Genomic DNA, 27,978 nt, shown 5'->3' on the forward strand with positions numbered 1-27,978 from the left:
TAAAACAAAAGACACAAAAGAAAAACACTTCCTTCAAATATCATGTGTGTGTGTGTGTGTGTGTGTGTGTATGTGTGAATACACGTATATGTGAAGAATAAGCTAACATAATGGCTCCCTAAATTATGGTACACTTCAAATTATGATGGTCCCATTACTTACGTGGCAAGCCTGGTGTACTCTGATATATAAACTTTAGCTTCGGGCAAGTAACAATAAAATTGAAAACAAAACAGAATGAACTACGTGAAGTTACTGCAGTTTCCAGAACCACATGCCTGTGTGAAGGCTCCCTGCCTTTAACTGGTACACCAGCTAGGTCGGCTAAGATGTCCTCTTTCCCCCCAAAGCCTTTTCTGCCCTCTTGACAAGGAGACCCCATCTTCAGAAAGAACATCTTCAAGTATGGTTGTTCTCAATTATACTTGTCTAAAACCTGCAGTGTTTCTTCTGTATTACTGAAGTTAAAAAGTTACATCTAGAATGACTCCACCACCACTGCACTGCTTTGAACAATTTAAAACATTAAAGAAATGATTCACAGCCTGTTAACATTGTAGTCTGCTGGGCATGTGTGTTTAATACAACACCAGCCTGTATTATTACCAAAACACTACAGTACTTTCTTGGAGAGAAAATTTCCAAGTGTAATTATTTAAAGAGAAACAACTATATATTAAATGCAGAAAATAATAGTTCAAGGCGTTCAAAGACTCTCGAAATGTCTTCTCTGAAGTGAAACAAAAAGTTTAAAAGTAACATAGTAAAATCCCATTTAATTATTTCAACACAAAGTCATTTCAAGATTTTTTACACCATCAAACAGAGTAAATATGGATAATCCCTACATTTCGGGCATTTAATTTTAGAATCAAGAAAGATTCGAATGGAAGTAAACTCTCCCTCAGCATACCTTTAACTCCCAATTCAGAGACACTGCATTTAGTGGCCAAGACTTAACCTAAAAGGGGCGTGGAAAGTTCTACTTGAGGAGAAAAAGGAAAAGACTCATATCTAACACAGATAACCCACAAAACATAAAATCAACTTGCAAATAATCCAGAATTGATGACAGGACAGAATGAGAAGAGAAGGGTATCCTCCTATTAAGCAGTCTAGCCTCTGGCTGCCTACAGGGAAAGAAAAGTCTCTTAACCAAACCGTACACTTCCTGGAGTCTGAGAACCAAGTCACAGTGGTATTCTAGAAACACTCTTTTCACCACCGCCCGTTGGTGAATTCAGAGCCTACTGCCATTTCTAAAAACCTTAAATTGCAGAAAGAATGAGCCAAAAAGTCAAACCCACTCATGACAACCCCAGCACACACACTCACACTGACCGTTTCCAACAATACATACACAATTTCTAATTAAACCAACAAAAAAGGCATTTAGCGTGAGGAAGCAATGCAACTAAAAACGAACGGTTGAAAACATCCAAAACATGCAAAGAAAAATTTAAATGTGAAACGAGAAGGAAAAAACTGCTGTGGTTGTTGCAGGCAAGTTGACTCTCTCAGGTGGCCCAGCCGCCTAAACCGGATCCAGATCCACACACCGAGCCGCCAGAACACCTACACGGCAGTGCCTCCCCTTCCTCCCGTGAGAGAGAAAAATCAGGGTCTCGCGGAAAAGCTGAAGGAGGGTTGGGAGGACAGGAGAAGAAAGGCAGGTGTTCTCCACCCGAAAAACAGCTCTAGCGTGCAGCTCCCGCTCGGGGCTCGCATTTACCTCGGAACAACAAATAATCTGTGGCAAAACATCAATGTCAACATGGGACACCTCTCCGTTAACTGTGTGGTGCTGGTCCTCTGCTTCTCCGCTCACGGCCGGCTCGAGCGCGCCTTCGGTGGCACTCGTCTCTGCAGGGACGTCGGGGGCAACTACACGCTCCCGGGCCACCGCGTCTACCGGGCCCACACTGGGCCCCGCGGGGCCTGGGCGGGCGGCCGGCGCCGGCGCCTCCCGCTCCGCTCCCTCGGCGGCCCGGCCGGCCTCCCGCTCCGCCTCCTCCGCACACTCCTCCTGCTCCTCCCTGATGGCGCCCTCGGGCAGGCGGCGGCGGGGCCGGTACTCGCCCGCGTCCTCCTCCTCGCTCTCACTGCCGCCGCTGCTCTCAGAAGACAGGGAGGTGGAGTCTTCCCGCGTCAGGGGCTCCACCTGACGCCTCTCCCCAGGACCACTCCCAGGTGAGCTCTCTTTACCGTTCACTTCTTCTGGGATTACTCTCTCGTCTTTGTCTTTCCCAACCTCTGCCTGCTGCTTCTCCTCCACTACAGTCAGAGTCTCATGTGAACTCTGCACAGAAACAAATGGATGAGGGAAAATAAAAACATATGAATAAATAAAAACGACGGAAACCAAAATGAACTGATGGGAGGTGCATGTCATGGAGAAAAACAAAGATGATTATGATGGCTGACTGGAAGGGAAGTGGGGAGAGTGTGAGGGGAGCAGAAACGTCGGGCAATGGCGTGAACATGGAAAAGGGGAGAACCTTAACAGCATCACTGGCTCCAGTGCAAGGCCCTTCGGACTCGGGAGCGCGTTTCTGCGAAACAAAAAGCAACCGAGGACACAAAATCAATACAGTTTTACCTCAACACCCACCAAAACAAACATCTGACACTGCAAAGACAGAACAGCAAGAATCAACATCTACAAAACCTTTGCTCAAGGTCACATGAAGGACAATCCAGACAAATGCAAAAAGCTTACGAAAGGAAACAAAAACACAAACACAGCCAGTGTCCTCCCAAGGAAATAAAATGCTTTTATTAGAGTTCAACCCATAAGCTCTACTTAAATAGTTGAACAGTTGGGAAAAAATGGAATTATACCAAAGCTTATTATTATTTTCAAGTTTAAATTCTAAAACTTTTAAAACCTAGTCAACAAACAGTTTTAATCAGACTACAAAGCCTGGACTTAAACTCTAATTCCTAAACGAATAGAGCATTAATGAGATGGCACTTTTATTTTTTGCTGGCTTGTTTAAAAAACAGCTTTAATTGGCAAAATTATAGTTGGTCTCAGATAGCTATTAATGTAAAAAATGTTGTTTCAGAAATGGTTATTAACATCCCAATCTGTATTACAGATTAGCAAAGGGATACTATAACATGAGGGTAGATGTCAATGATGGCTCCAAGTGTTTTCTCTTAGAATTTAGCTCCTCCCCTAACATCTTTGAAATGAACCAAGTTTATTATTTGAGATGCTTATTCCTGCCCCCTGCGGACTTCTTCTTCTTGGGAGTAAATTTACTCTACTTGAGCAGTACAGTACCTAAACGTTCCATAAATACTTGTCAACCAAGTACATTAGTAATATAAATTACTATGCTTTGGTATTGATAACAAGGATAGAAACTTTCTTACAAAGGAGTTGGTTTGTAAAGCTTACAATTTTCCTTAAACTTATTAAAAAGGCTACTTTACATTGACACAAATGAAGCCTAGCCAACTTGCTGACATTCAGGTGGCATTAGAGCCTATGATCTAACTTCAAAACAACTCAGCTAGAGAGAGTAGCCTACTTATTCCAGAAGGTAACTCCATGCTGAATGGAGACGGCACTGGGCCTCTGAACCCTCTGGCTAGAGGGAACCTTGTTGTGAAGTGGCTAAGACACTAACCGGATGGAGCTGTTTCCTATGATAGAGAGCAGGATCTCCCGTTCCTCTGCCCCAGCGACATGGACAGTCATGAGTAAAGGGTCCTAAAAGGGCACCCTTCTTGGCAGTGCCTATCAACACAGACTCCCTCACTCACTCTCTCTGATCTGTGCTGTTATTCTTAGATGCATGGTAAGGGCACGTTTTCATTGCTCGAAATTAATACTGTGTAAATCACGTTACTTACAGAACAAGAGAGCCATCTTTCCAGTTTTACTGAAAACCCAGAGGTTTCAGATATTTAGACTGGAAAACTGAATCTATTTTGATAAATAAATAACGTTTAACTAAAGTACTTATAAACTTCTTTATAAATAAAGATATCCAGTGATCAGAACATTTCTAAAACAGACATTTTGTTATTATTACAGGTCAGTGAATTATTATTATTACTTAACCTCAAATGGCCAAGTGGATTCTGCCCAAGTTCAGGGAATCCCTTAGGGTCATTCCAAAAAACGAAAATAATTATTTCATTGAGTATGGCAGGCACGTCACATTTTTCCATATAAGCAGAATTTTTAAAATAATAAGCCATCAGAAGATGCATGAAAGACATTTAGGCTTTGAAAACATTTCTGCAAAACATACTTTTTCATACCTCAACCAAGCTTCTACTGGGTTGAGGGTTTCCCTCCACATAACAACTCAGACCCTGGGCCTTAGTGGTCTAAATGATTCTCTGAATTTAGGCAGGCTTTTTTTTGAAGGGGAACCCAAAAGAAGCAGGAGAAACATCCAATCTGTATCTTTTCATCATGTCCCAATTCAGTCATTATTTCTTGAATGTTTCTCCCAGCAAGAGTTAATTTCACCAACGAAAGCACTGGAGGGGAGGGCTCCTAAATATTCAAAAAATAAAAATCACTCTCATATGTGGCTTTTAAAAACAGGGGAAACAAAGTAAAATGCACCTCAGGCAACTGTGAGAAGGGCGAGGAAGAAAGCTTTTCAGAAGGGGCATTACAGTTCACAACAGCGCCCTCTGCCGTCCGAGTGGTGGCTGAGGTGAAGGCTCTCACGCTACCAGAAAAGCCCTTGTCACTAAACAAAATTGATGTTATCTCCTCTTCTAGGCTCTAGAGGTCAGAAAAGCAAGAGCAAAGAATTAACCATAAGTCAGAACAGACAGCGGTGACCTATTGAGAGAAGGAAAGGTTACACAAAAAAGAATCACAGAACAGCATAAATTGAAAGAAAGGAGAGGATTCTGGAGGATTCTGCGGCAGGCATGTGGCGGTTTGCCTGAATGCCAGCTTTCCAGCCTGCTGGAGAATCTCTGACAGCTCTAACCTGCGGACACCAGCTAAAACTCCTTGGCTTATCACTGAAGCTTTGTCACAAACTGAGCACAACTGACCCACCCACCCATAAAACACTCTCGTACATTCCTGAGGGAGCTCCTGGGCGTCAGCCTCCTTCTGCACCTGCACTTTTCGTGGCCTCCACACTTGCGATGCTCATCCCTGTGTCAGAGCTCGAGGACTCAACCCTCCTGCCTCCAGCTCTTCCTTCCCCAGGAGCTCTGGGCTTTGCCAACTGTGTCATCTCTCTGACGTCCACTCAATATTCCATATTTTGTGTAGGGCCTCCCCTAACCATTCTCTTCCCTTCTGCACACCACTTCAACTGTACAACTAGCACCCTGACAGCAACCCACAGAAATTCCCTCAGACATGCTCAAGATGCCAGGGAAGGAAGAATAGTACTTTTTCTCTCCAATACAAAAACAGGTAAAGAAAAAGATTCTAAATAGGAAGACAAACTCAGAGGTGAAAAACTCAGTGAGCAATGTGAAAACCATCCGTCTCTGAAAACTATTAAGGCAAATTCAATTTTCACATTTCTGGCCCTTAAACGAGGTCCCTAACCTGCCTGAGGGCACGCCAGGAAAGCTGGGGACAGTCCCAGGTCCCTGGAAAACGGACAGTAAAGAGTCACCAGGAAGCTCCCCCTCATGTCAGAAGTGTGCAATACTTCCTAAGAAACCCCACTGCTCAGGGATCTTAAATAGATAAATACATGAGCGGCTGCATGACGTCTCTGGGATGCTCCTTGGGACAATGCGCTAAGAGAGGTGAGGAGCAGGGACGAGGTGGGGGAGGTGCGTGAGCACTTGTAATATTCAGGAGAGAAAAAAGCTTCTGGACTAATTCAGCTTAATCACCATCTCCATAATTACAGCATCCCTAGGGGTCGGGTGGGTGGAGAGGGTGTCCTTCCCGGTAAGAGATCACGGGAGTTTAAGTAAGTGCCAGGCATTTAATTATTCAATACAATGTCTTCAAAAGTGCCTTAGAACTGTAGTCTATGTAATCTCTACTAGACTCTCGAGAATTTTGTACAAGTTTAAGTATGTCATAATTCTCACAATACATAAGAGGATCTACAATCGAATTAAGACTAAATGATTTGATTTCCAATTTTCTTCTCTTCTCTCAAAATCATTCATATTTAAACTGACGCCATTTTGAAAGTTAGATGTATTTACTTTTAAATAAGAAACTATTACTTTTTTTAAATCTATAAAACCCATATTATAGAAATTTATAAAATTTGGTCAAATTATACTCTTATGTATAGTTTTTATTTTACATTTCATTAAGGATTACAATTCAATGAGAATCGAGAAACCCTGCAAAATCAGTAGCAAAAAAATACAGAAATTTGAAGGGTATTCTGTTAAAAATCAAAACACTCCGGTAGACTTAATTGCTCACATACTTTCAACTAATAGTAGTGATATGTTACTTGGGCAGGGGGAAAGATACAACATAAGTGGTCAATGAATGTTTGTTGGGTGAATGCATGAACGGACGACTGCAGTTACAAGAATTCATACGAATGTGAAATAAGTAGACATTTTCCTGCAAGCGCTAGAGAGGAAAAGAGCAAGAAAAAAGCAGTAACTTCAAAGGCAGATAAACCATTTGGGGCCTTAATAGTGGGTAAAATCCAGATTTAAATTTCACGTAACATTTTACTGTAACCTCTATGACAATGAATGAATGAATGGTTCTATTGTACATGGTTTATATTATACATTCCTAAGCCATGACATCTAGAAAAATGATAATTTTAAACATCTTCACCGAAATTCCAAAGTTTCCTATTGCAAAAAGTCCAAGGACATGAATTTAATTGATCGAACGATGCCATCTGACTTGATTTCAGAGGATAAATTTTCAAAACTAAGTAATATTCCAAAGCATATGATATTAAAGTCATCATTTTACACATTGAGTCTGATTGGCTTTGGATTTCAGGCCTTTAAAGTATATAAATACACCACTTGGTGTAGCTTTATGACATTGTTTCTCATTTGCAGCATTCTGGAAATATTTCATCTCAACTAGACCTCAAATTCCTTTAGGGCAAGGCTTCGTCTTCCATTTATTTTGCCTCCTCCCCCATCCCCCTGTATGTTCCGATGAATAATACTCTCTACTGATTAACAAAATCAGAGTCTGTGGAGAGGAAACACTTTTTCCTTATTTCCGATCTCTGCTCTCATTCATATGCATTAGAGGGATCTCTGTCAGACCCACAGGATTATGTCCCTACCCAGCTTAAAGCTCTCCAATGGTTTACCATCACTCTCGAATACAATTTCAAACTGTTAATGTGGTCTTTAAGACCCTGACAGGATGTGGGGTCTGACCTCTGATTTTCCTAAGCCCTTGTCACTTGGTCTTTCAGTTCCTTAAACTGGTTCCTGTCTTGGGGCTGCTGCGTTTGCTCTTCCTCATACGTGCAAAGATCTTCACATGTCCACCTCCTCATCACTAAGGTCTCAACTCAAACGCCGTCTCTTCCTGATCATAATGGTAAAGCGGCTGCCTTCCCAATCACCTCCCAACACAACATTGTATTTCATCTTCTTAACACTTACTTCTTAGTATCCCAAATTGTCTAATTACTAATTTACATGTCTGCCGTCGCCTCCACTAGACTCTAAGCCCCCCAGGTCCAGCAAGCAACACGCTGACCTGCTGGCTAAGCGAAATCAGTAAAAGCAGAAGAATGAGAACGTAAAAGCAATGGAAAGCTAACTTCCTTAGTAATGCCCGATATTTCACATACGCAGGAGCACAGAGAGAGATCTGAGCGGCTGCTATGGCACACCAAAATCTTTCATCCCATTAAAAAATCTTAAAAATGAAAATTCAAAAGGTTTCCAAATGTAATTAGTAAACTAGTAACCTAAATCACATTTTAACACCACAGTGTGCACAAGTGTCATACAAACTGTGCATTTTCACATGAAGTCATGGTTTCCCAGCTGTCAGCCACATACATCAAAATTGGGGGCCACTTATCACCTAAATTGGTTGATATGCCTGCATTTCAAATTGTGGATTTTCAAATAAAGTACTTCTGCCATATGGTGTTTCTCACCTAATGAGCCTACGTTTCTATACATGGAGATTTAACTTTCTAAAACACTCAAAAAATTATTTCAAAAAAATTTTAGGTTGATACGTAAGAAAAAAGGAAAAATCTTATGGCTGTAGGCAGAAATAAAAGGAAAAGGGGAAAAAGCAAGAGTAGATCCAAGGATGCAAGGTGAACACCTTGTCTGCCTCCTGGGCTGTTTCTTCGACTGTCCGTGTTGCCGCCATCTGATGCTTCTCCTTCACGGATAAAACATCCTTGAAAAGATGGTCTCCTTTTCTCTATTGTTTTAAACAATAGACATAATCAACAAATAAGACAAGTACGTCACATCTATAGCAGCACAAACAGAAAACGACTGTGTGGGTCAGCAGGACAAACCAGATGAAGCAGCACAGAAAGGGAGACCAACATCTAAGCGTGTCATCAGACACTTTCTCCAGAAAACACAACACGCTAGGGTCGATGGCTGAAATATGGACATTGTATCTTCAGAACACCTGAAAATAAGAATTTACGTCGTATACAACTTCGTAAGACCCTGCCATGGTGTTTTAAATCTTAACATTGTCAAAAGTTGTTTTTTCAGTTCAGCAACTATTTTTTGCTCCTCTGTTCTAAAAGAGCTATTTCCCTTTCACTGTCACTTTGCTTTTTAAGAAAAGGTGGATAAAAATAGCATGACTCTCCGAATCAAATGCCTACAACTGGGTAACATTCAAGCCAGACTAGATGATGAACTGAAGGAGAAGAAAAGGGCATAAGGAACAGGGACAGATGAAACTGTAGATCACACCTTTACACGCTTTTAAAAACTGCATATCAAATACAGTATGATCACTCTCTCCTCAAGTACGATGAATGAGCCCATTGAAGTTCTTGGTTGATAACAGCAGAGATTTTGGAGCATCAGGAAAAAACAGATGTAGATGGGAATGAATGCAGAAAGAGTTTGGGAATATATCCTAAAGGCAATACTTATATTGGTGGTGGGGAGAAATAATCATGGAAAGAAAAAGAATGAGTTTGGAAAGGTGTTAGGGCTGAAAATGTTTTTGAAACATGAGTCTACATTTCATTACTACAAAGTTCCAGTATTAAGTTGTATGACACAACATTTTGCAAGTTTTCAACAGGCCTCGTCAGTCTTCAAAGCTACGTTTAACTCCTTATCTGCACCATAATTACCTTAAACCAACCCAAATATGGTCTGTATTCCTGCATCCCTTTAACTATTATGTAAACTCTTTATTTCAGCAGTCAATAAATGAAAAGCTTATTAAATACAATATAATGTCAGTTTCTAAGTCGCCCCATATAACAATTCATTACTACTAGTTTACTTGCATAAAATAGTGAAATTATTCTAAAACTATTTCAAAAGTATTCTGAAACTCAATTTACATTAGAACTAAGTCTATATGTATTACATTGTTAATAAATATTTAGTATTTAAAAATTGTTAGCAATTATATTAAAAAAAAAAACTAAATGGGAACATTTTGTAACTTTCTGAGAATCAACATAATAGATTAGCAACCTTCGTTTTACTGACGAGCTGGAATGAGACATACAGCCAACAAAGAGCTAGTGACATACCCCTTGTGTCTGTAGGGACAGAGGTGTGATACGTCGTTTTTCCCATTCATTGGGGCGCGGCTCAGGTGTGGATTCCATAAAATTGCGCTTGAGTTCACTAATGCTAGCCTGATGTCTCAGTATGTCCTCCTGGGCCTTATCCAGGTCCTAGCAATACGCAACGTAATAAAGGGGGAAATCCAAAAAGAAAAAACCCAGTAGGACAAAAATAAAAAATAAAACCAAAAAATAAGACACAGCAAACTTATGATTCAAAAAACACAGTAAAGCAAGAAAAATGCCAAGTCTCAAAAGCCATGTTATTGCCTATGAATACAATGAGTTCATCAAAATTTGAAAATGAAGCCAATGTGTAATTGTTTTTATGATTCACATTTTAAAGGGTTCTCATTTCTTCTGTTTAGCATTTTTTAAGGAATAACTATCCACATCATTAGAAGGAAGCCATGGAACTAATACTCAAAATGGCTAATAACCCTCCTTCCTAATAGTTGGGCTTGAAATGCAGCCTATGACCTCGTTCCTGCAAATTTACCTTTCTTATTAGGGCTACTTGCTTTCTGTGGACACAGTAAATCAAGTGAAAATAAAGAAAGGTGGACTCAGAAGCACTTCTGGCCTGACAGGAAAGCCAATACAAGATCATCCAAAAAAAAAAAAAGAAAAGAAAAAAAAGGGGGGGGAAACCAAGGATGGACTTTTTTCAGGAAATTCCAGCCGTGGATTTTAACCCTTTAGGAATAAAAATACCAGCTTCCAGAAGCTGCTTCTTTTTGGCCCCTCTATAAAATAAATGAACCTCATACTGGTTTCATGTACTTGCCAAGCACAAATGTGGGGGCCCAGCCACCCCCCATACCAAATGGTCCTTATACATACAAAGACACAAGAAAAACTACCAGGTGGATTTTCAATGGAGTAGGCTCTGATAAATGGTATTTGTGGGATTTTTAAAAATTGGCTCTGATAAATAGTATATTAAGGTAATTATTGTTCAGGAAATGGTTTTAACTGAATTTTAAATGTTTTCTCACATTCCAAAAATCACGGGGCTACCTGTGGATTACAGCTTTCATCACACTCCCAGAGGGACAGGTCATGCATCTGAAAAAATTAGATATTCCATATTCATGCACAAGCATAGTAGCTCATCAAGGAGCTTCTATAGCCATTTGCAAAAACTCATGAAAATCTAAAAATCTTTGCATGGCATGGAAAAATGACTGTGGCTTGAGATCAGGCACATTTCTTGCATTTGTTCAAAGCAATGTTATGTATTACACTTTAGAGCATTTTAGTAAGTTATGCGAAAATACATTTCCAACAGTTATCAAAGCTGCCAAAAGCAACCAAACGGATTAGTCAGATTACTGAGAATTGCAGTTCTCCACTGAATACATTGCCACGTACTACCCTAAAATAAGAAGGAATAAAGAAACAAAAAACTGTTCTCGTGTGACACGGGGAATATATCTTACATTCCCTAATTGGGTGACTAGGTTTTCTTTTTTTTTCCCCTCCTTTCTCTTTTTCTTTCTTTCATTTATTCTTTCTTTTCAATCAAAACAATCCCATTAATTAGCTACTCTCAAACGGAATACTTGAAGTGGATAGACCACATTCCTAATTGCATGGATTTTAGTGCAGCTCCCCCATTTCCAAAAAAAACTGTGGGCAGAGTCCAAGACTAAAATGACTTAATGCCAGATCAACAAACATCTGTTCTGGGTAACGTATACGAAGGATGGATCATGTTACTTCAGAGTCCATGTCCTGGAAATAACCCATTAGGAGAGAGCAGGTTACTCGTAGAACCACCTCAAGATTAACGGATACAAACTTTAAAAACAAACATCTGATTAAACACAACTTTTATTTTCCCAGTTGTCACTTTGAGAACTTCTGGTAGATATATTCCTATATAAGCCACTTGAAAAGAACACAGTCGGACAGGCCACATGCACTCCCGAGCTGAATGTCCCCCATGCACATCATGCACTGGTGCCTGAAGACAGCTGCCAGCCAGCCTGTGCGTGACCTCCCATCCAGAGCAGCCTGGCAGCCATGAGGACAGTGGTGTTCTTAAAGTATACAAACCTCCAACATTAAATTGCTATGTCTGACATAAATATTATCCCCTTCTACTCTCAAGGAATTTTTCTGTGAAATTAAATCACACACAGGGAAAAAGGCAAATAAACAACAGTGTATCAATCAGCAAGCACCAGAAACGACCCGAGTTGGACACTCTAAGACATTACAATAAAGGAGTAATAAAAATCTTAAGAACCTAAAGCCACAACAAGCAAAGCTCACAAATAAACCCTCAGAGTGCATCACCCCACACACAATAATAATGGCAGGCAGCAGCCACTGGTTATTTAACTTTGGAGAAAAAATATCCACCTCCTCCAGCTGTGTTTCCTCTTCTTTCATCTTCGCCTGAAAAGTCACACAGCAAACGGCCGGAGAGAAGAGGAGGGTTAGTGGAAACTCCACCAGCGGTGCAAAGAAGCTGTGTTGGAACTTAAACGGTCAGCCAGCATTACCAACCTTCACCAAGCGGCCCTCCGCGGATGCAGGACAGTGGGCCACCTTGGTCTGTCTTCACCTACAGTGTTGTACAAATGATGGAAATGGCCCTTTGCAAAAGTGGAATGGAGAGTGGAGGCTTCACTCTTTCTCAGCCCCGAGATTATGTGCTGCTTTTGAATATTTTTTTATCCAGGAATGAAAATATGCGAGTGTAAAAATGGCATAATTCAATCTGTTCTAATTTGATCAACTAGTGATGAGGGCAAAGTATAATGATGTAAAATTTGGCTTTAGCTTTACATCAGGGACAAATGTTCACTCCATTATTCAGTTTTTTAACATAGATTTCTTTCCTTGGGGGGAAAATTGGTTTATTTTGCTATATTCACGGTAAACCGGTAGGTATTTAAAAATGCTCTTTGAAATATAGCCACTTTTCTTTCATAAAATTCTTTAAACAAGAATAGTTTTTCATAGTGGGACAATTGTCAGTATCTAATGACCCAAAAGAATGAATTTGTAAATTTAAAACTAACAGAAATACTTGTGACTACTGACTCAAGGAAAGGAATGGCAAGAAAAAAAATATTGAATCTGATACAGAAGGAAAATAGTTTAACCTTTACAGGAGGATCCTATATCATATGTTCTTTTTCTTCTTTAGTGGAATGACAGTGTCAAATCTGAGAGTTCAAAATGCTTTTTTTTTAACCACTAATATATTTTGAGAGGTAAGCAAGAAGCTCAAAGTATCTTTTTATCAGAAGGAAAAAATGAGACACAGCCACTCAACAATGCGTTAAGAATCAGCTTCCAATTCCTTGGCCAAAACTTCATTCTCTAAAACGTCAATCTTGGGCATTCCTCAGGTAACCCATAAGAATCATGGCATCTCCCACTATGCCTAATCATAGCATTATCTTTGCATTTTTCTTTAGGTTTACTCTCAGTTTTGTGATTTACTCTATGTACTGATAGCACCCACAGGATATGAGACACTGAGTCACCAGACACATTTAGCAAAATCAAAAACATAACTGCATGTCAGCACTGACGGAGGAGTACAGAGGCAGCCATCTACAGGGGTCAAAACCCTCAAACCAGGTACCTCGTTTTAAATAAAGGAATACTAAGAGAACCAACCTTAGGGCTATATAGTCTAAATTTTCAAAAAGCCATGTTTCATTGTTCATATGCATTTGTTAAAGAAAAGATAACAGAATAGTATTTTCCTTATAAAATATCTAATGGTGACTTTTATGTCAATTACATGATTTCAAGTTAAAAAAAAAAAAAAACACACTACCTGAAATTCATCTGGTCCCCAAATGCTACAATAATAGGGAGACAAGGAGTTTCCGAGATTAGACCTACCAATGTCAGGAGTACAGGTTACAGACACATCCTCATAAACACAAGAAGGAGCTTGGCTTTCTAACAAAAGGAATAACACTGAGGAGTTCTGCTAATACTCATCAATTACAGTTATGTTCACTGCATCCTAAGTTCTATATCAAAACAAAGTTTCTATCTTAAAAGAACAGCATTAATATTAGTATGCACAACGGACAGACCCAATATGGAATGTTAAGGGAAACACAGGTCCCCGTCTCCTTTCTTAGATCTAGTGTGGTCTAGATATTTATGAAATAATCCTATAACTGCTCTCCACTTAGAAAGTATGGACCTGGTCAATGGATATCAATGGAGGGGAGGTGCTTACACTTACTTCTCATGCACTAATACTGTGTGTGTGAAAATACGCAGCTCAGACTATGGTGAGGGTAATCAGTGGCGATATTTATGCACATGTTTACACTCTACATTAGGAAGGGTATAAGATGAAGTGTTCTTTTGTTGACCCCACAAATTGAAGCTTATGTAGGAATGCCAGCAACTGCTGCCTCTTCCTCTGTTTTGTCATTCAAGTCCGAATCATAAGAAACATTAAAGGAAGTGGCTTTAGCCTCCAGGTAGCAGAGGGATAGAGCCAGAGGAAGGGAAACGGTGAGAGAAAAGGGCACCGACTGAGAAGCAGAGAGAAGCAGCCCAAAGATGAGAATGAGGGAAGGAAGGAATGAAGGGGAGGTCACAGGAACATAGTGTTGGACGTCAGCGGGGAGAAAGGAGACCCAGACCCTGGGGAGGCTGGGGAAAGCAAGATACCCATCCTCATCGAGGAGTGAGGGGAAGCCAGGTGGAAGGCACCCGCAGAAACTGAAGGAGTACCCCAACTCAGCATCCCTGTGGTCAGCCTCTTGTAGAGGCTTTTCCCAGGTGGGAGGACAGGCAGGCTTAGGAGCAGCTACCACAGGATCCAGGGCAGAATCAAGGGTGGCAACTCCAGCGCCCCCCTGCTCTGAGGTGTCACCTGTGGCGAGAGGATCTAAGCTGTCTAGTGTGATCTGATCGGCCTCCCCAAAGGGGTCTTCCTCCGAAATGTCTGAAAGCACGTCCATTTCAGGGACTGGCAACAGGTTTGGGGAAAGAGATGAGGCACAGCAGATGAGTGACAAAGGTGGGCACATGGGAACAGGCTGTTCTCAGGAGCAAACCCGTGATTAAATGTGCAATTACACAACGGGTACATTCAAAGGAGAAACAAAGGCAAGAGAGAAAGAGGAGAGAAGAAGAAATGGGCAGTTAGTGAAAACTTTTACTCTGAAGTAGGAATTGTATTAACAGTACAGTCAGAAAATGAATTACATGATCCATTTTTAAAAAGGAAAACTGGACTTTTATCACATAAAATTTATAGAGATAGACTGATATAATTATTATTTTCCAACTTGTTGCAAATAAATCTGATGAAACTCAAATCGCATTATTACTTTTAAACCTGGTTGCTGACCGACATCCAAAGCATTAGCCAAGAGGCCAGGCCACCACACCCAGTTGTTTGCCAAAGACAAGCAGCATTTCCTCTGGAATTTCAAAGGACTTTAAAAAAATAAATAAACAAAAAACAAAACACAACTAGATGTATCAAATTAACTAGGCAAAATGGAACACAGACTTGGAAATGCTGAGCCCTTCTGTTTCAGATGTAAGTAGTCCCTTTCCCGGCTGCCTAGTGAGCATAATTATGAAAGATCCCGACAACTTTTCAGCAGCTGAAGGATACCTTGTTGGACACGATTTCTGTTATTTTTAGCTAAATAATTTTCAACCAAATAATTTTTTTAGTACAATATTCACAAACTCTTTAACAAAGGTGTGTGGGTGATCTGATGGCAGGTGACACCTGAAGCACTCGTCCTCGTGGCAGAAGGGCCCGCATGGTGCCCAGCCCTCCTCCATCCTGAGCGCCAGAGGCTGTCAGCCCGGGAATCCCGAGGCACTGGCAGCTACGGCATCTGGCAGGTTCTTTATAAACTCATGTTGCGTGTCTTTAAAAATTTCAAAGTTAAAATTTAGAAAACATTGTAAATCTATAGGGTGATTTCTTTTTTCGTGTTAACTTCCAATGTTACCTATAAAACAGTTGCTTTGTGCAGATACAGAAAAGAGATCTGAAGAATTCAAAGCCTCTTCAAATCAACCTCCAAGTGACTTTACTTGCCCAAGGTAACAAGGTGACATAGAACAACAGTGATCAATTTGAAAACACAATACAGGTTACTTCTCCATTCCCCATGGTGTCTGCGCCAAATAAGGCCAAAAGCAACACATCACCTTCTCACTCAATGTTTACAAAACAATGATCCTTTGCTTATGAATTTCTTCATCAGTTATAGATTATTAATGAAAAATAATTTTTCATAAAGACCATCTAAAATTTTTCATAAAGACCATCTTTGTTCATTCCAAAAATTCAAGTCAACATAATTAGCATAATCAAGACAGGTTATACTTTAAAATTTGCTTGTAACAAACAAACAGAAATTTCAAATCATTATAACTTTCATAATTTGAGGATTTAACTCAATAGGATGATTATGAAGACAGTCAAAAAGGCCAGTAAATTACTTACTTGTATTAATATAACTTATGTTGAAATATTTTGCTTTGAACAACAATCATAAAAAGGTTAGAGACCCTGTCCAAATCAGCAAGAGGCTACAAATATGTGAAAATCAGGAAATTATATCAAGAGAGAACATACACTGACTAATTTTAAATGATATTTGAGGTCTAAAACAACAAATGCAACAGACAACCTCTGGTCTAAGGACATTTAAAATCACGCGTTCTCCTGATTTACCGTACCTTTCCTTCAATGAGCTGCACATGTGGGGCTTTAGCTGGGCTTCTGATGTCCCTTCTGCCATCCCCATCTGGTACCACGGCAGTGCTGGCAACTCCTGGGCCATACGCCAAAACCTCCCGAGCAGGGCCAGGAAAATCCTTCATCAGACTTTGGTCCACATCAGCAACTGGAGCTGGGGAAGAATGATCACGTGGATTACTTTAGGACATTTCAATGGTCAAACTTTATGGAACTTTCCCCCCTTACACAGATAAAGAGGTAGCATGTAGACAACAGGAGCATTGCTTCAGCTCTCAAAATACCAATGTATCAAATAAAATCATTTTTAAACTTTTACCAAACTCTAATATCCTGAATTTTAACCCATTAAACTACACCAGGCTCTCAAATCACAGGTTTTTGAAGGTTATCCTCTGACCATGGAACTGGCCAGTAGGAGGAGCTCTAAGACCAGCTGAAACACAAGATTTGGGGCACTATTGTCAGAATGACAATGTGAGCAATATTTTAATTCTCTAGGTTCTCTTTGATCTTGCCTGAACTTATTTCTGAATCTATTTATTGCAACAAATAATTATCTAATTAGTAAAATGATTTGCTTCAATAAGTTTTAAAAATTCCTCCATAAAGGAACCTATTCACAATTGTGACAAGACAGTAGAGGTAGCTTTTAGGGAATTAACTTCTATGCTTATGTTTAATAGTTTTCATTTTTCTAACCTCCCTCCTGAATGCCTCAACTTGACCTACAGGAAATCTAACACACGGACACCTTCCCACCTCAGCAAACCTGCCCTCACGTGCTCCCTGCATCTCTCCCACAGACGCGCAGGAACATACAGTGTGCTGAAATTTCTATCATGGCAGATCAACCTGACGGCCTCAGATCTCAACAAAGCCAAGTGAGTAGCAGCTGGGAAAGTCTCGGTCCATCTGCAGCTTCTCCCCCAAAACCGCAGAATAACCCCCGAGGTCATCTCACCTGCATAAAAGGTGCTGACTGACAGGGTGAGGTTTGCACAGGTTCATGCCCTTAACGATGCCTAGTAGACACAAAGGCCTTTAGGCTGCAAGCTCTTGGAGGGTGGGGACTGTGGTGATCCACCACACTGAACGTGGGAGGCATCAAGCTCCTCCAGGCCACGTGCTACAGGAAACCTCTTGATCCACACCCCTCACGTGCCTTGTCCAAAACTTCCCTCTTCCCTAGTCTTGCCTTTTTTGCCAAATACCACCCTCATACTTGCACCCAAATACTCCAGCTAGAAACCCTGAAGTCTCTTCCTTCACCCTCAACACCAGCAAGTCCAACAGTCCTCGGATATATTTCTAAAGGTGGCCAGTGCTTCCATCTCTCTTTGACCACCCAGGTCCCTTTTAAGATGTTCACAGCCCTCAACTACTGGAAGCTCACACCAAATCATAAAACGAACTCACCTCTTATATTAAGTCTAATTATTTTCCAGGTTATTTTTTTTTAAACTTTTGAGAAGATTTTAATAATTTTCCCTGGGAAAGTATACAGCTATGAGTAACTCTTTTAACTTGGCGATTATAATTTCTAAGCACCCATTACACACACACTCAGAAATTATTGCAAAAAGGGAAAATCTGACCTAGAAATAGTTTCAGATGTAATATTGAAATTTTAATGAATATCAAATATAAATTTATATAACAAAGTTGACAAAATGTTGACTTCGCATACTTTTAAACACTAATATTAATTTCAGTTTGCTGGGGAGGGTTCGGAGTGGGATGGGGCTTGTTTTGTTTTTTGCATTTTGAAGCAAATAATTTTTTCAGATCTTAAACACTTGAGAAGCCTGGAGGCCCTGGGGAATGTGCTTATGATACCACATGCCAACTGGCCTACTACCACCCAAGGCAAGAGCACCAGGACTCTCACCTGGACTATTCCCAACCGGTCTGCCTGAGCTTCCTTTCTCATCCTCTCTAGTCATTCTCAACACTGCACCAAGTAATTTTTTTAAAAAGGTAACACTATGCTCTTATGTGCTTACACAAGTGTGTACACACGCACGCACGCGCGCGCACACACACACACAAACCCATCAAGGGTTTCCTACAGCACCTAGAATAAAGACCATATTCTTGGGCTGGCCCCGTGGCTTAGCAGTTAAGTGCGCATGCTCCGCTACCGGCGGCCCGGGTTCGGATCCCGGGCGCGCACCGACGCACTGCTTCTCCGGCCATGCTGAGGCCGCATCCCACATACAGCAACTAGAAGGATGTGCGACTATGACATACAACTATCTACTGGGGCTTTGGAGGAGGAGGACTGGCAACAGATGTTAGCTCAGAGCGGGTCTTCCTCAGCAAAAAGAGGAGGATTAGCATGGATAGTTAGCTCAGGGCTGATCTTCCTCGCACACACAAAAAAAACCCATATTCTTCACTGTGGCCTGCAAGGCCCTGCGTGACCGCCCCAGCCTACCACTCCCCATCATGTACTAAGCTCTGACCACACCTGCCTCCCCGCTGTTCCTGGAACGTTTCAAGCTCTCTCTCGTCTCATAAACTTCAGACCTGCTCTACTCACGGCTGCCTCCTCCTCGTCTCTCAAGTCTGAAACAGTTCTTCCTCAGACAGGCCTTCCTTCTCTGATGACCCAGTCTAAGTAGTGTCTCTGCTTATTCTATTTCCCACTTTCAGGAAATCATTCTTCCGCGTTCTCAAATGCATCTCGGTTGTCACTTCTCTTAAATGACTATTTGCCTCCTTTTCGGTTTGATTTTTCAATCTCAGAATCTCACTATTCTAAAACAGCTATTCTAGATTGATTTTTATTTGATATTTGATCTTAGATATTACAATGTTTCTTACATTCTATATAATCACTAGAAGATTTATTTTAATTGGTCAAACTTTAAAGTGAGGAAAATTTACATATTTAAATTAGTCTAGCTTACCTCAAATACTAAACAGGAAAAAGAAGATACAACACACGTCAATAACAACAAAAAAAAGGTATATTAATGGGGAGTGGTGAGGAAAATGAAGCTCAGGACCAGGTCACAGCCCAGCTTTGCTCTAAGGGAAAAAAACGAGAATATAGCCCTAACCAAATAGTTCACCGGCTGTCTGGTCATGTATTGGCACGAAAAGCCTTCTATTTTTCACAATAACACAATAATCCTTTTGATGACTTGCCCATCTGATGAATTACAGTGTCCAAAACACGAAAGGAAAAATAATGGATTACTGTGCCATGTTTGTTACTTTTACTTGTACAAATCATTGCTTTCAGATACAGACCTACTATAACCCTCTGACTAACCGCCCGTGCAAGATGGTGGGTTTCTGTGAGCACAGTTTATATAGCTCAAAGAAACGCAGTGGTTTACTGCTCTTTTCAGTCTCCGACATTTGCAATATAAGAGTAATAAAGCCTCATAGTTTAAAACAAAGGCTGAAACAGACAGTGTTCCAGAAAGAGGAATAATTTCTCTCAGGGCATCAAACAACACTGACTGCATTTATTCAGCACTTGTATAAATTCTCTGTGGCAAGGGGCAAGGCTTGTGAAATATTTACATGAGTAGGCACATTTTTCAGATTTACTTACAAAAAGTGCTCAGTTTGACAACTAAAAAGTTGAAAAGATGAGCTAAGAGAGACACTGACAGCTATCGTACATTAGTAGTTCACTTAAATCCCTACATTTGGGAAAACAGGCTGGGAATGCACACCCAGTCTGTTTTAGCTAATTATTTAAAATATAAGTTGTTCCTTATAATATATATAAGTTGTTCCAGTTCATATTTCAGAAAGATATCAGTAATAAGAAGCAATCAAAAAAGGTTTTTGCTGACAAACAGTACTAAAACACAAGTTTTCAAATTTAATATTACTATTTTTGTGTATGTTTTGAGATTAATCAACCAAAATATGTTGGAAAACTACTACTAATAGTAGAAAGTCATCCACACCAATTCGTTTCTATTAGGTAGAAAGAAAAATTAAGTCCTTCATAAAGCATCTAGTATAAAATTAACCTTAGCTCTTTTCTTAAAAAACCTGCTATTAACCCAAAATTAAACAGGATAATAAGATACATATATGAAGGAAAGCAACATCAATTTATTTCCATGAGTAATTTACATAAAACTACAAACATGCAGCTAATCAGAATTCCAACAGAAAAAATATAAAAATTTATACCTATCTCCCCTTGAGTGAAAGAACAAATGAACATATTATATTTCCTTTCCTTTTGTTAAAACACTGTATTTAACCCTTTGAAACTGTGAATGGTCTCTCATATGCTGAAAAGTTTAGTAAGCTTCAGTAAGAGTTTTTAAACTCATAAAAATTTGAATGTTTTCAGTTCCTTTGAATAAAGGTTCATAAGTTACCACACCAAAAAGCCTTTGGAGTTAACATTTTTGCCATTAATTAACAAGTTCAAGAAAGCAAGCCACATAGAATACTTCACAATTAAGTCAGACCAGTAAAAATGTGTTTGTTCGACATCTCACTGACAAGAACTCAACCTTTGTGTGCACTGACAGTACAAGGAAAACTTAAGTTCAGAATGACAACTTCAACACACTACAACGTTATTTTCTTGCGAGTATGAGAAACAGCCTTTTATTTTTTCAGAAAAGATGGCTATCCCTCCAGGGTATTTCTGGGGGCCTTATTAGCCGGAAGACCTTTTCTGATCCCACTGGATTAGAGGAAGGTTACCGGAATCCAAAGCTATCAGAAACGGGCTTACCTCCGTCCAGACTCCTGGAGGCCCGTTTGCTGGAGGCGCGCTCGAAGCGCGGCGCTGGCCGGCCAATGAGGGCGCTCGCCTGGCGGCTCTGGGCGTGCGTGCGGCCGCTGTAGCGAAATCTGGACCCCACGGTCAGGAACGTGGCCTTCGGCGGCTGCTCTGGAGACACAAGTCTACAGCGGGAAAAGGAACAAAATCAGACTTTATGGATTTAAAAACAAGACAACTTTAAAACTATACTTTAATATATGTGTAAGTACGATTACTCAATCAAAAACAAATGCCGCCTCAATTTTCTAATGAAAAACAACACTTTATTTATAAACCCTCCCATATACAGAGCTTTATGATAGTGATAAGGTGGATAAATCCACATTCATGGATTCATAAATAATGTCTTCCTCAACCTGAGCAAAAGAGCAGCTGTTCTCAGTGTGTATCAAAGCTTATTTGTATTAGCTTAAATCATTTATATAAACACATCTGTCTGAATTCTTGCTCCTAGCCAGAAGTGCCAAGTAGCAATCCATTACCATTAGTAATTCTTAATATTTATGTCTATTTCTCCTGGGAAAGTACATCCGAGTCAGGAATCTGTTCCATCGAATGATGCTTTCCCATGAAGCTCAGCACACAGTGGAGGTGGAGAGACGGCTAACATCCTTTCTGGCCAGGACAATTCTACTGCTTAAAGCCTGGGTTCATAATGAATGAAGTCCAACTTTCTCCATGTCACATACTTCCAGAATTATGCAAAAGCATGTTTTTAGTAAATGAGCCAATCTTGTCTGGAATACAACTGAAATTGTCTCACTTTCGTTGTCTGATCAAGAGTTGGCAAAACATCTTAAAAAAAAGATAATCTCAGCACTCTTGTAGAATTTATTAAATAAGAAGACTTTAGTTGACAATTCCAGAATATGAAGAACTCTACCAAAAGAAGAGTGATTTCTTTACCATTTCAAGTATTTCTAGACCTTCTGCTCAATTTTTTACGAATCTTCTTCTGCTTAATAAGCAATGAAAAGAGATTCAAGTCAAGGGAAAGCTACATGTAATAATACAAGAGGCAATCCCCCATCAAGTCAGGATTCTCAATAGCATAAACCCAGAAAAACAACGTGTTAGAATCAAACTGATGAAAGAACTCATTCACTCTGGCTCTCTTGGTGTTAATCTATTCATGGAAGGTAGGAGATGTGTTTCCTGAAAACTTCCATTTTCTGCCAACAAATTTTCAAAGGAGATACAGATGATGCTGCTGAGAAAGCATACTCTGATGATGGCTAGTGCCTCAAATTGTACTTTGAAAAAAACTGTAAATTCTTAAATTAGAATGCTGGAAAACTAAAAATTTAGACCAGAAAAGAAGTCTTATCTGTGCTCTAAATTCTCTCTCTCTAGTAGTTGAGGAAACTAAGGCACAGAAAGATTAAATGTCCCAGCACACTGATCATGAGTACCAGAGGCAGGGAGAGAAGTGTGGTCATTTACCGTGCACTGTCTCCTGATGAATTGAGTATGGCAGGGTTTCCCTACCCAGCAATCCAGCTAAATATGATCCAAGAATGCTCCATAAGAAGGCAGTGATCTATAGAAAATAGGGTCACTGGCAAGCTCATCTCTGCTGTAATTGATTAAGGATGCTCACTCTCCTTGAAATCACATTTATTTTTCTCATCTATTCCTGAATCACATTCATTTTTCTCATCTATTCCTGAAGTTTGCGCTGTAGCTACTAGGAGATCAACCAAAGGGAAAACAAGACATTTCTTTTTTTTTTTTTTTTAATTTTATTTACGTTTTTTCCCCCCAAAGCCCCAGTAGATAGTTGTATGTCATAGTTGCACATCCTTCTAGTTGCTGTATGTGGGATGGGGCCTCAGCATGGGTGGACAAGCGGTGTGTCAGTGCGCGCCCGGGATCCGAACCCGGGCCACCAGCAGCGGAGCGCACGCACTTAACCGCTAAGCTACGGGGCCGGCCCAAACAAGACATTTCTAAAGAATACCTCAAAGAAGAAACATGCATTGATGACCCAAAAGGAAATATGCCCCCTCCAAGAAAATTTTTTTTTAACTAAACAAAAGACAACAAGTCTTGGCAAGAATGTGGAGAAATTGGTGGGAATGCAAAATGGTGCAGAAGCTATGGGAAACAGTACATAGGTTCTTCAAAAAATTAAAACTAGAAACACCACATAATCCAACAATCCCACTTCTGGGTATCTATCCAAAAGAACTGAAATCAGGATCTCAAAGAGATATTAGCAGTGCCATGTTCATTACAGCAGTATTCACAGTAGCCAAGTTGTGGAAACAACCTAAACATCCATTGACAGATAAATAGATCAAGAAAATGTGGTATATACATATAATGGAATACAACTCAACCTCAAAAAAAAAGAAGAAAATTCTACAATATGTAAGAACATTTATGGACTCTGAGGACATTACGCTAAGTGAAACAAGCCAGACACAAAAAGACAAGTATTGCATGATTCCACTCATATGAGGTATCTAAAATAGTCAAACGCATAGAATCAAAGACTGCAACAGTGGTTCCCAGGGCCTGGAGGGAGGGGGAAATGCGGAGCTATGGAGCACCAGGCATAAACTTTCAATTACATAAGATGAACAAGCTCTAGAGACCTGCCGTACAGCACTACACCTACAGTCAACAATACGGCGTACACTTAAAATTTAAGAGGCTACATCTCATGTTACATGATCTTACCACAATAACAGAATTAAAACCAACCAACAAAAAGCCTGGAGTGAAGAGAAGAGCGAGACCGGGGCACTTGGCCCCCTTCTGCAGGTTCAGACGGCGACATCTCTCACAAAGGCTGTCTTCCCGGAAGGCGCAGCTCCACGTGAGGGTTCACTGGGACCTCTCACTTCCAGTTCCAGTCACTGCTCCCCCTCCCAGCACCAATAACCCACCTAGGGGTGTTATCAGACCCTGTTCACTAACCCTTCTCAAGTTAAAAAAATTAAACTAGAAACAGAATGCCTGCCTTTGTGAATTATGAAAAACTTCAAAGGACATGTAAAAGATATATATTTTTAAAGATTTAATTTTCCTCCTCTTTTACAAAATTATTTGAACTCACAAAGAAGCTCAAGAAACTTCTCATGCTTCAGAAAACAATTTTAAAGAAAATTAAGAAAACATTTGTGTTTTCCCACTCTCTGATTACTAGTTTATTTTATACAACTTCACATGGATCTGTGCTAGGTCCTGTATACAGCAGGTGCTCAAGAAATACAGGCTGGATCACTAGAGAGGATCTCACTGTCACTTTTTACTATACGAGGCCACTTGAATTTAAGTAGCTGGAAGACACGTCTACAAACCCATTTTTCAGAGTTCTCCTTCCTCGTATGACACAGTCATAGCATTTAAGAACAGATTTTGAGCTCTGTGCCAGGATTTTGGAGGAGGGAAGTTGGGCTATGAGCTCTATAACTTCTGACACATTGCAAGAACTACTACCCAATATTTCAGTCTTAATTTAATAAAACATAAAACAATCCCACTGCCACAAATAGCCCTTTTTAGAATGAAGTTGTTGGTTTTATTTTTTCCCAGTTATGAAAGCGGGCTCTCATTTATATAGGCTGGGATAGGTAACAAGTCAAATATCTCAGTCTAGGTGAGAAGAATTCTATACCACCATATTTCTTTAGTCTAATTCATTTTTCTTTAAAGTAATAGACAGTTGGTGGCCATTTAATGCAAATCAGAATCACTATCCACTTATGTACTTTGTAAAAGATATACTTTACAAAAAACATAAATCCCAGAAATACAGGCAAACATTTTAAAGGCAGACATACATCACAATGCAAAAGAAGGCAAGTCATTAACTAGAGGACTTCTGTTTTATTTATTTCCAACTGAGATAAAATACCGCCTTGCCCAACTGGCACAGGTGACCACATCCACAAAGTATTAGCTTACAGATTAATTTCCTGATGACAAAGAAATTCTTATGTAATTAAGCTACAATTGAATAGAAACAAATAAAATAAAATAGGGTTGAACACAGACATTTATTAGATTTCTCTAAAAGAATTTTTTTGGTGACTTGAATAAATTTTCTAAGAAAATGTAGGCCAAGCAACAAAATATTTCAATACTACCACTTCAAGATCACTTAACAATGATTTCCGTTTGATACTACTTTTATTTTCCACCTCAGACTCTATCTTCATAAAAATAACATCAAAACCACTACAAGACATCTGTCATTTCACTTCTGGGACTTTAAAAGCTACAATAAAGGACTAATTGTTATAGAATATTAAAGGTCTTGAGTAAGATGATGTAATGATGTGGCACAAAGGAATTCAACTTTTACATATTTTACTGCTGAGGAAGTATATTAACATTTTAATTTTATAAAGATCCTGCCATTATAAATCAAATACTATTAATGTTGATCTACGGAAAATAAAGGAACATTTTAAGAAAAACCCACATCAATTACTAAAGTCAATCACACATTTAATAATAAAGCTGTCTATGACGGGGCTGACGACACTAATTCACTTGGGATTACTCGGGAGCTACAATGCGACGTTTAGATGGCAGTTTAATGTGAAGTTAGAAGAACCTCATGTTAATCTTGTGTACACACGAACCACCAACAAGCTCTGAGAAAACGGAAGGAAGCACATCAGCTACAAACACCGTGGGGAAGTACAGCACACGGGGGAGGCTGGTGGACACTTGGAGCCACACCACCTGGCTCTGCCTTCCATCTCCACCCGTTACTATCTGTATGACCAGGGGCATGTTTCTTGACTTCTCTGTGCCTCAGTTTCTCCATGTAAAGTGTAGATTACAGCAGCTGCTCCATCACACCTGATGTAAGAATTAGAAGTGTACAGCACTTAACAATGGTGATGGGCTCTATGAAACACTCAAGGAAGGAGAGCAGCTTTATTATTATTTTCTTGCTCCACTAATATTAGTCTAGCTTAGTGGCTACCACTCAATAGAAAAATTTGTTTATTTTTTAACAGCTTAAATCTGAAAGCCGTTTTAATTTTCTAAAGAAATCATTTGCATCTTTTGTGATTAAAACAGAACAAAAACCAGATTTGATTGAAAGCACTCTGCAAATTCTGATTTGCCCTGTGTTAGACACATTGTTTTATATCATTTATAAGCACAGTTATACAAGGTTTAAAAATATAAAAATGTTTTTGTTAACCATTATCTCTAAAGTCTGCAGGAGCAAACTGGTCTACTTTTAAATTGGCATCCCTGGTATGTTAGCAAAAATGATGGAGGAAGGGATCTGAGGCTCTGCAGAGCTAACAGACATCTCAGAAACGCCTGCTAGAACACGAGAGAGCAGAGGGGAAGGGCGTGGGCTTGAACATCAGAGAGCGAGCCCCGCTCTGCCCGGGTGCCTGGCTACTGGGCACCTCCATGGACACCCAGCTCTGAGCCACGGCTTCCTCAGCGGGGGTAAGGAATAAATGAGTTTGCGCAACGCAATTGGTTCTGTGTCTGACAACAACATACATTCAAGGAATGTCAGCACTTGTCATTTCTAAATGTCATTTCTACAATCAATACTGCTTTCATTATCACTATTGGACGACGGGGAAGCCTGCTGTCTGTCCTGCCTGGAGCTGTGTCGTTTCACTCATCAATGTTACCCACTAGCTGTATTTGAGGCAGGCTCTTGTTGTCTTAGGAGAAATCTGTCATGGCTCCCAAGAGAAACTATTAACTTCTCAAAGATTTATATGATTAGCATAATTAAGTCAGACGGATTCAAGTATATTTTATTAGTTACATCTCCCTTCTAAAATGAGTATATTAGAGCAGTCTTGAAAATAAACATTTGTTGATTTAACTTGAAGAAAGAGTCATCTGTACCAGCTGATAATTCACTTTAAAAATAGCACGTTGTGGGGGCCAGCTCAGTGGCGTAGCAGTTAGGTGCACGCGCTCCGCTTCGGCGGCCCAGGGTTCGCAGGTTCAGATCCCGGGCGCGCACCGACGCACCTACACACCACTTGTCAAGCCATGCTGTGGTGGCATCCCATATAAAGCAGAAGAAGATGGGCATGGATGTTAGCCCAGGGCCCATCTTCCTCAGCAAAAAAGAGGAGGATTGGCAACAGATCTTAGCTTGGGGCTGATCTTCCTCACACACACACACATAAAATAGCACACTGTGGTCACCAAACTAAGAATAACGATCATAATGATGATAGTGATGATGATGATAAACATTATTATAAACCAGAAATGGTTCTAAGTTTGATTCACGTGTGTCATCTCATTTACTTTTCAAAACAACTCTATAACAACCCTATAAACCTATACGGTAGGTACAATTACTATTACGATCACATGGATGATGAAAGTGCAACTTAGAAAGGCTGAGTGACTTACCTACTGTCACACATCTACTATGTGGTGGGACAGGATTGGACCGTAAGAGTCTAGAGCAGAGCCTTACAGATGAAAGGTCTAGATAGCCAGCTACGCAGAGTGCCGTATAGGACGCCGAGGAAGTGGAGAAAACAAAGATCAGCCAAGTACTCTTGCAAGGAACATGCTCTTGAAGAAAAGTATGAAAGGAGACAGGACACAGCTAAAGACGGCTAAAAGGTCTAAGGAGATCTTCGGTTTTTCTCTGGTTTTTAAAGGAGCAAGACATGGACACGTTTATTGGCCGAAGAAGTAGTCAAAGGCACCAACTGAGAGCATACGATTTACAAAGCGCGATCCTGTGTGAGGCATGAAATGAGGGATGGAGACAGAGGAGAGATCTGGGAAGGAAGGAA

The 27,978-nt window shown here is 40.1% G+C and overlaps 1 protein-coding gene across 21 annotated transcripts in view; it reads right to left on the reverse strand.

Moving 5' to 3' along the window:
* Positions 1 to 27,978, reverse strand: part of EPB41L2 (erythrocyte membrane protein band 4.1 like 2) — a 213,617-nt gene that overhangs the window by 31,701 nt on the left and 153,938 nt on the right. For 6 of the 21 annotated variants that reach the window (XM_087444098.1, XM_087444103.1, XM_087444094.1 and 3 more), the window contains exons 11-19: positions 21,161 to 21,333; positions 16,416 to 16,588; positions 12,078 to 12,113; positions 11,769 to 11,831; positions 9,672 to 9,818; positions 8,252 to 8,353; positions 4,592 to 4,756; positions 2,499 to 2,552; positions 1,733 to 2,299 (exon numbers count right to left, since the gene is read on the reverse strand). In XM_087444098.1, the coding sequence (XP_087300224.1) occupies positions 1,733 to 2,299; positions 2,499 to 2,552; positions 4,592 to 4,756; positions 8,252 to 8,353; positions 9,672 to 9,818; positions 11,769 to 11,831; positions 12,078 to 12,113; positions 16,416 to 16,588; positions 21,161 to 21,333 (1,480 nt within the window). The remainder of the gene's footprint in view (positions 1 to 1,732; positions 2,300 to 2,498; positions 2,553 to 4,591; positions 4,757 to 8,251; positions 8,354 to 9,671; positions 9,819 to 11,768; positions 11,832 to 12,077; positions 12,114 to 16,415; positions 16,589 to 21,160; positions 21,334 to 27,978) is intronic. The other 15 variants (XM_087444115.1, XM_087444114.1, XM_087444099.1 and 12 more) reach the window with 14 other exon arrangements.

The sequence above is a fragment of the Ceratotherium simum genome, chromosome 19, assembly GCF_057802395.1.
Source record: "Ceratotherium simum simum isolate JZ-2026a chromosome 19, ASM5780239v1, whole genome shotgun sequence".
Lineage (NCBI taxonomy): Eukaryota > Metazoa > Chordata > Mammalia > Perissodactyla > Rhinocerotidae > Ceratotherium > Ceratotherium simum.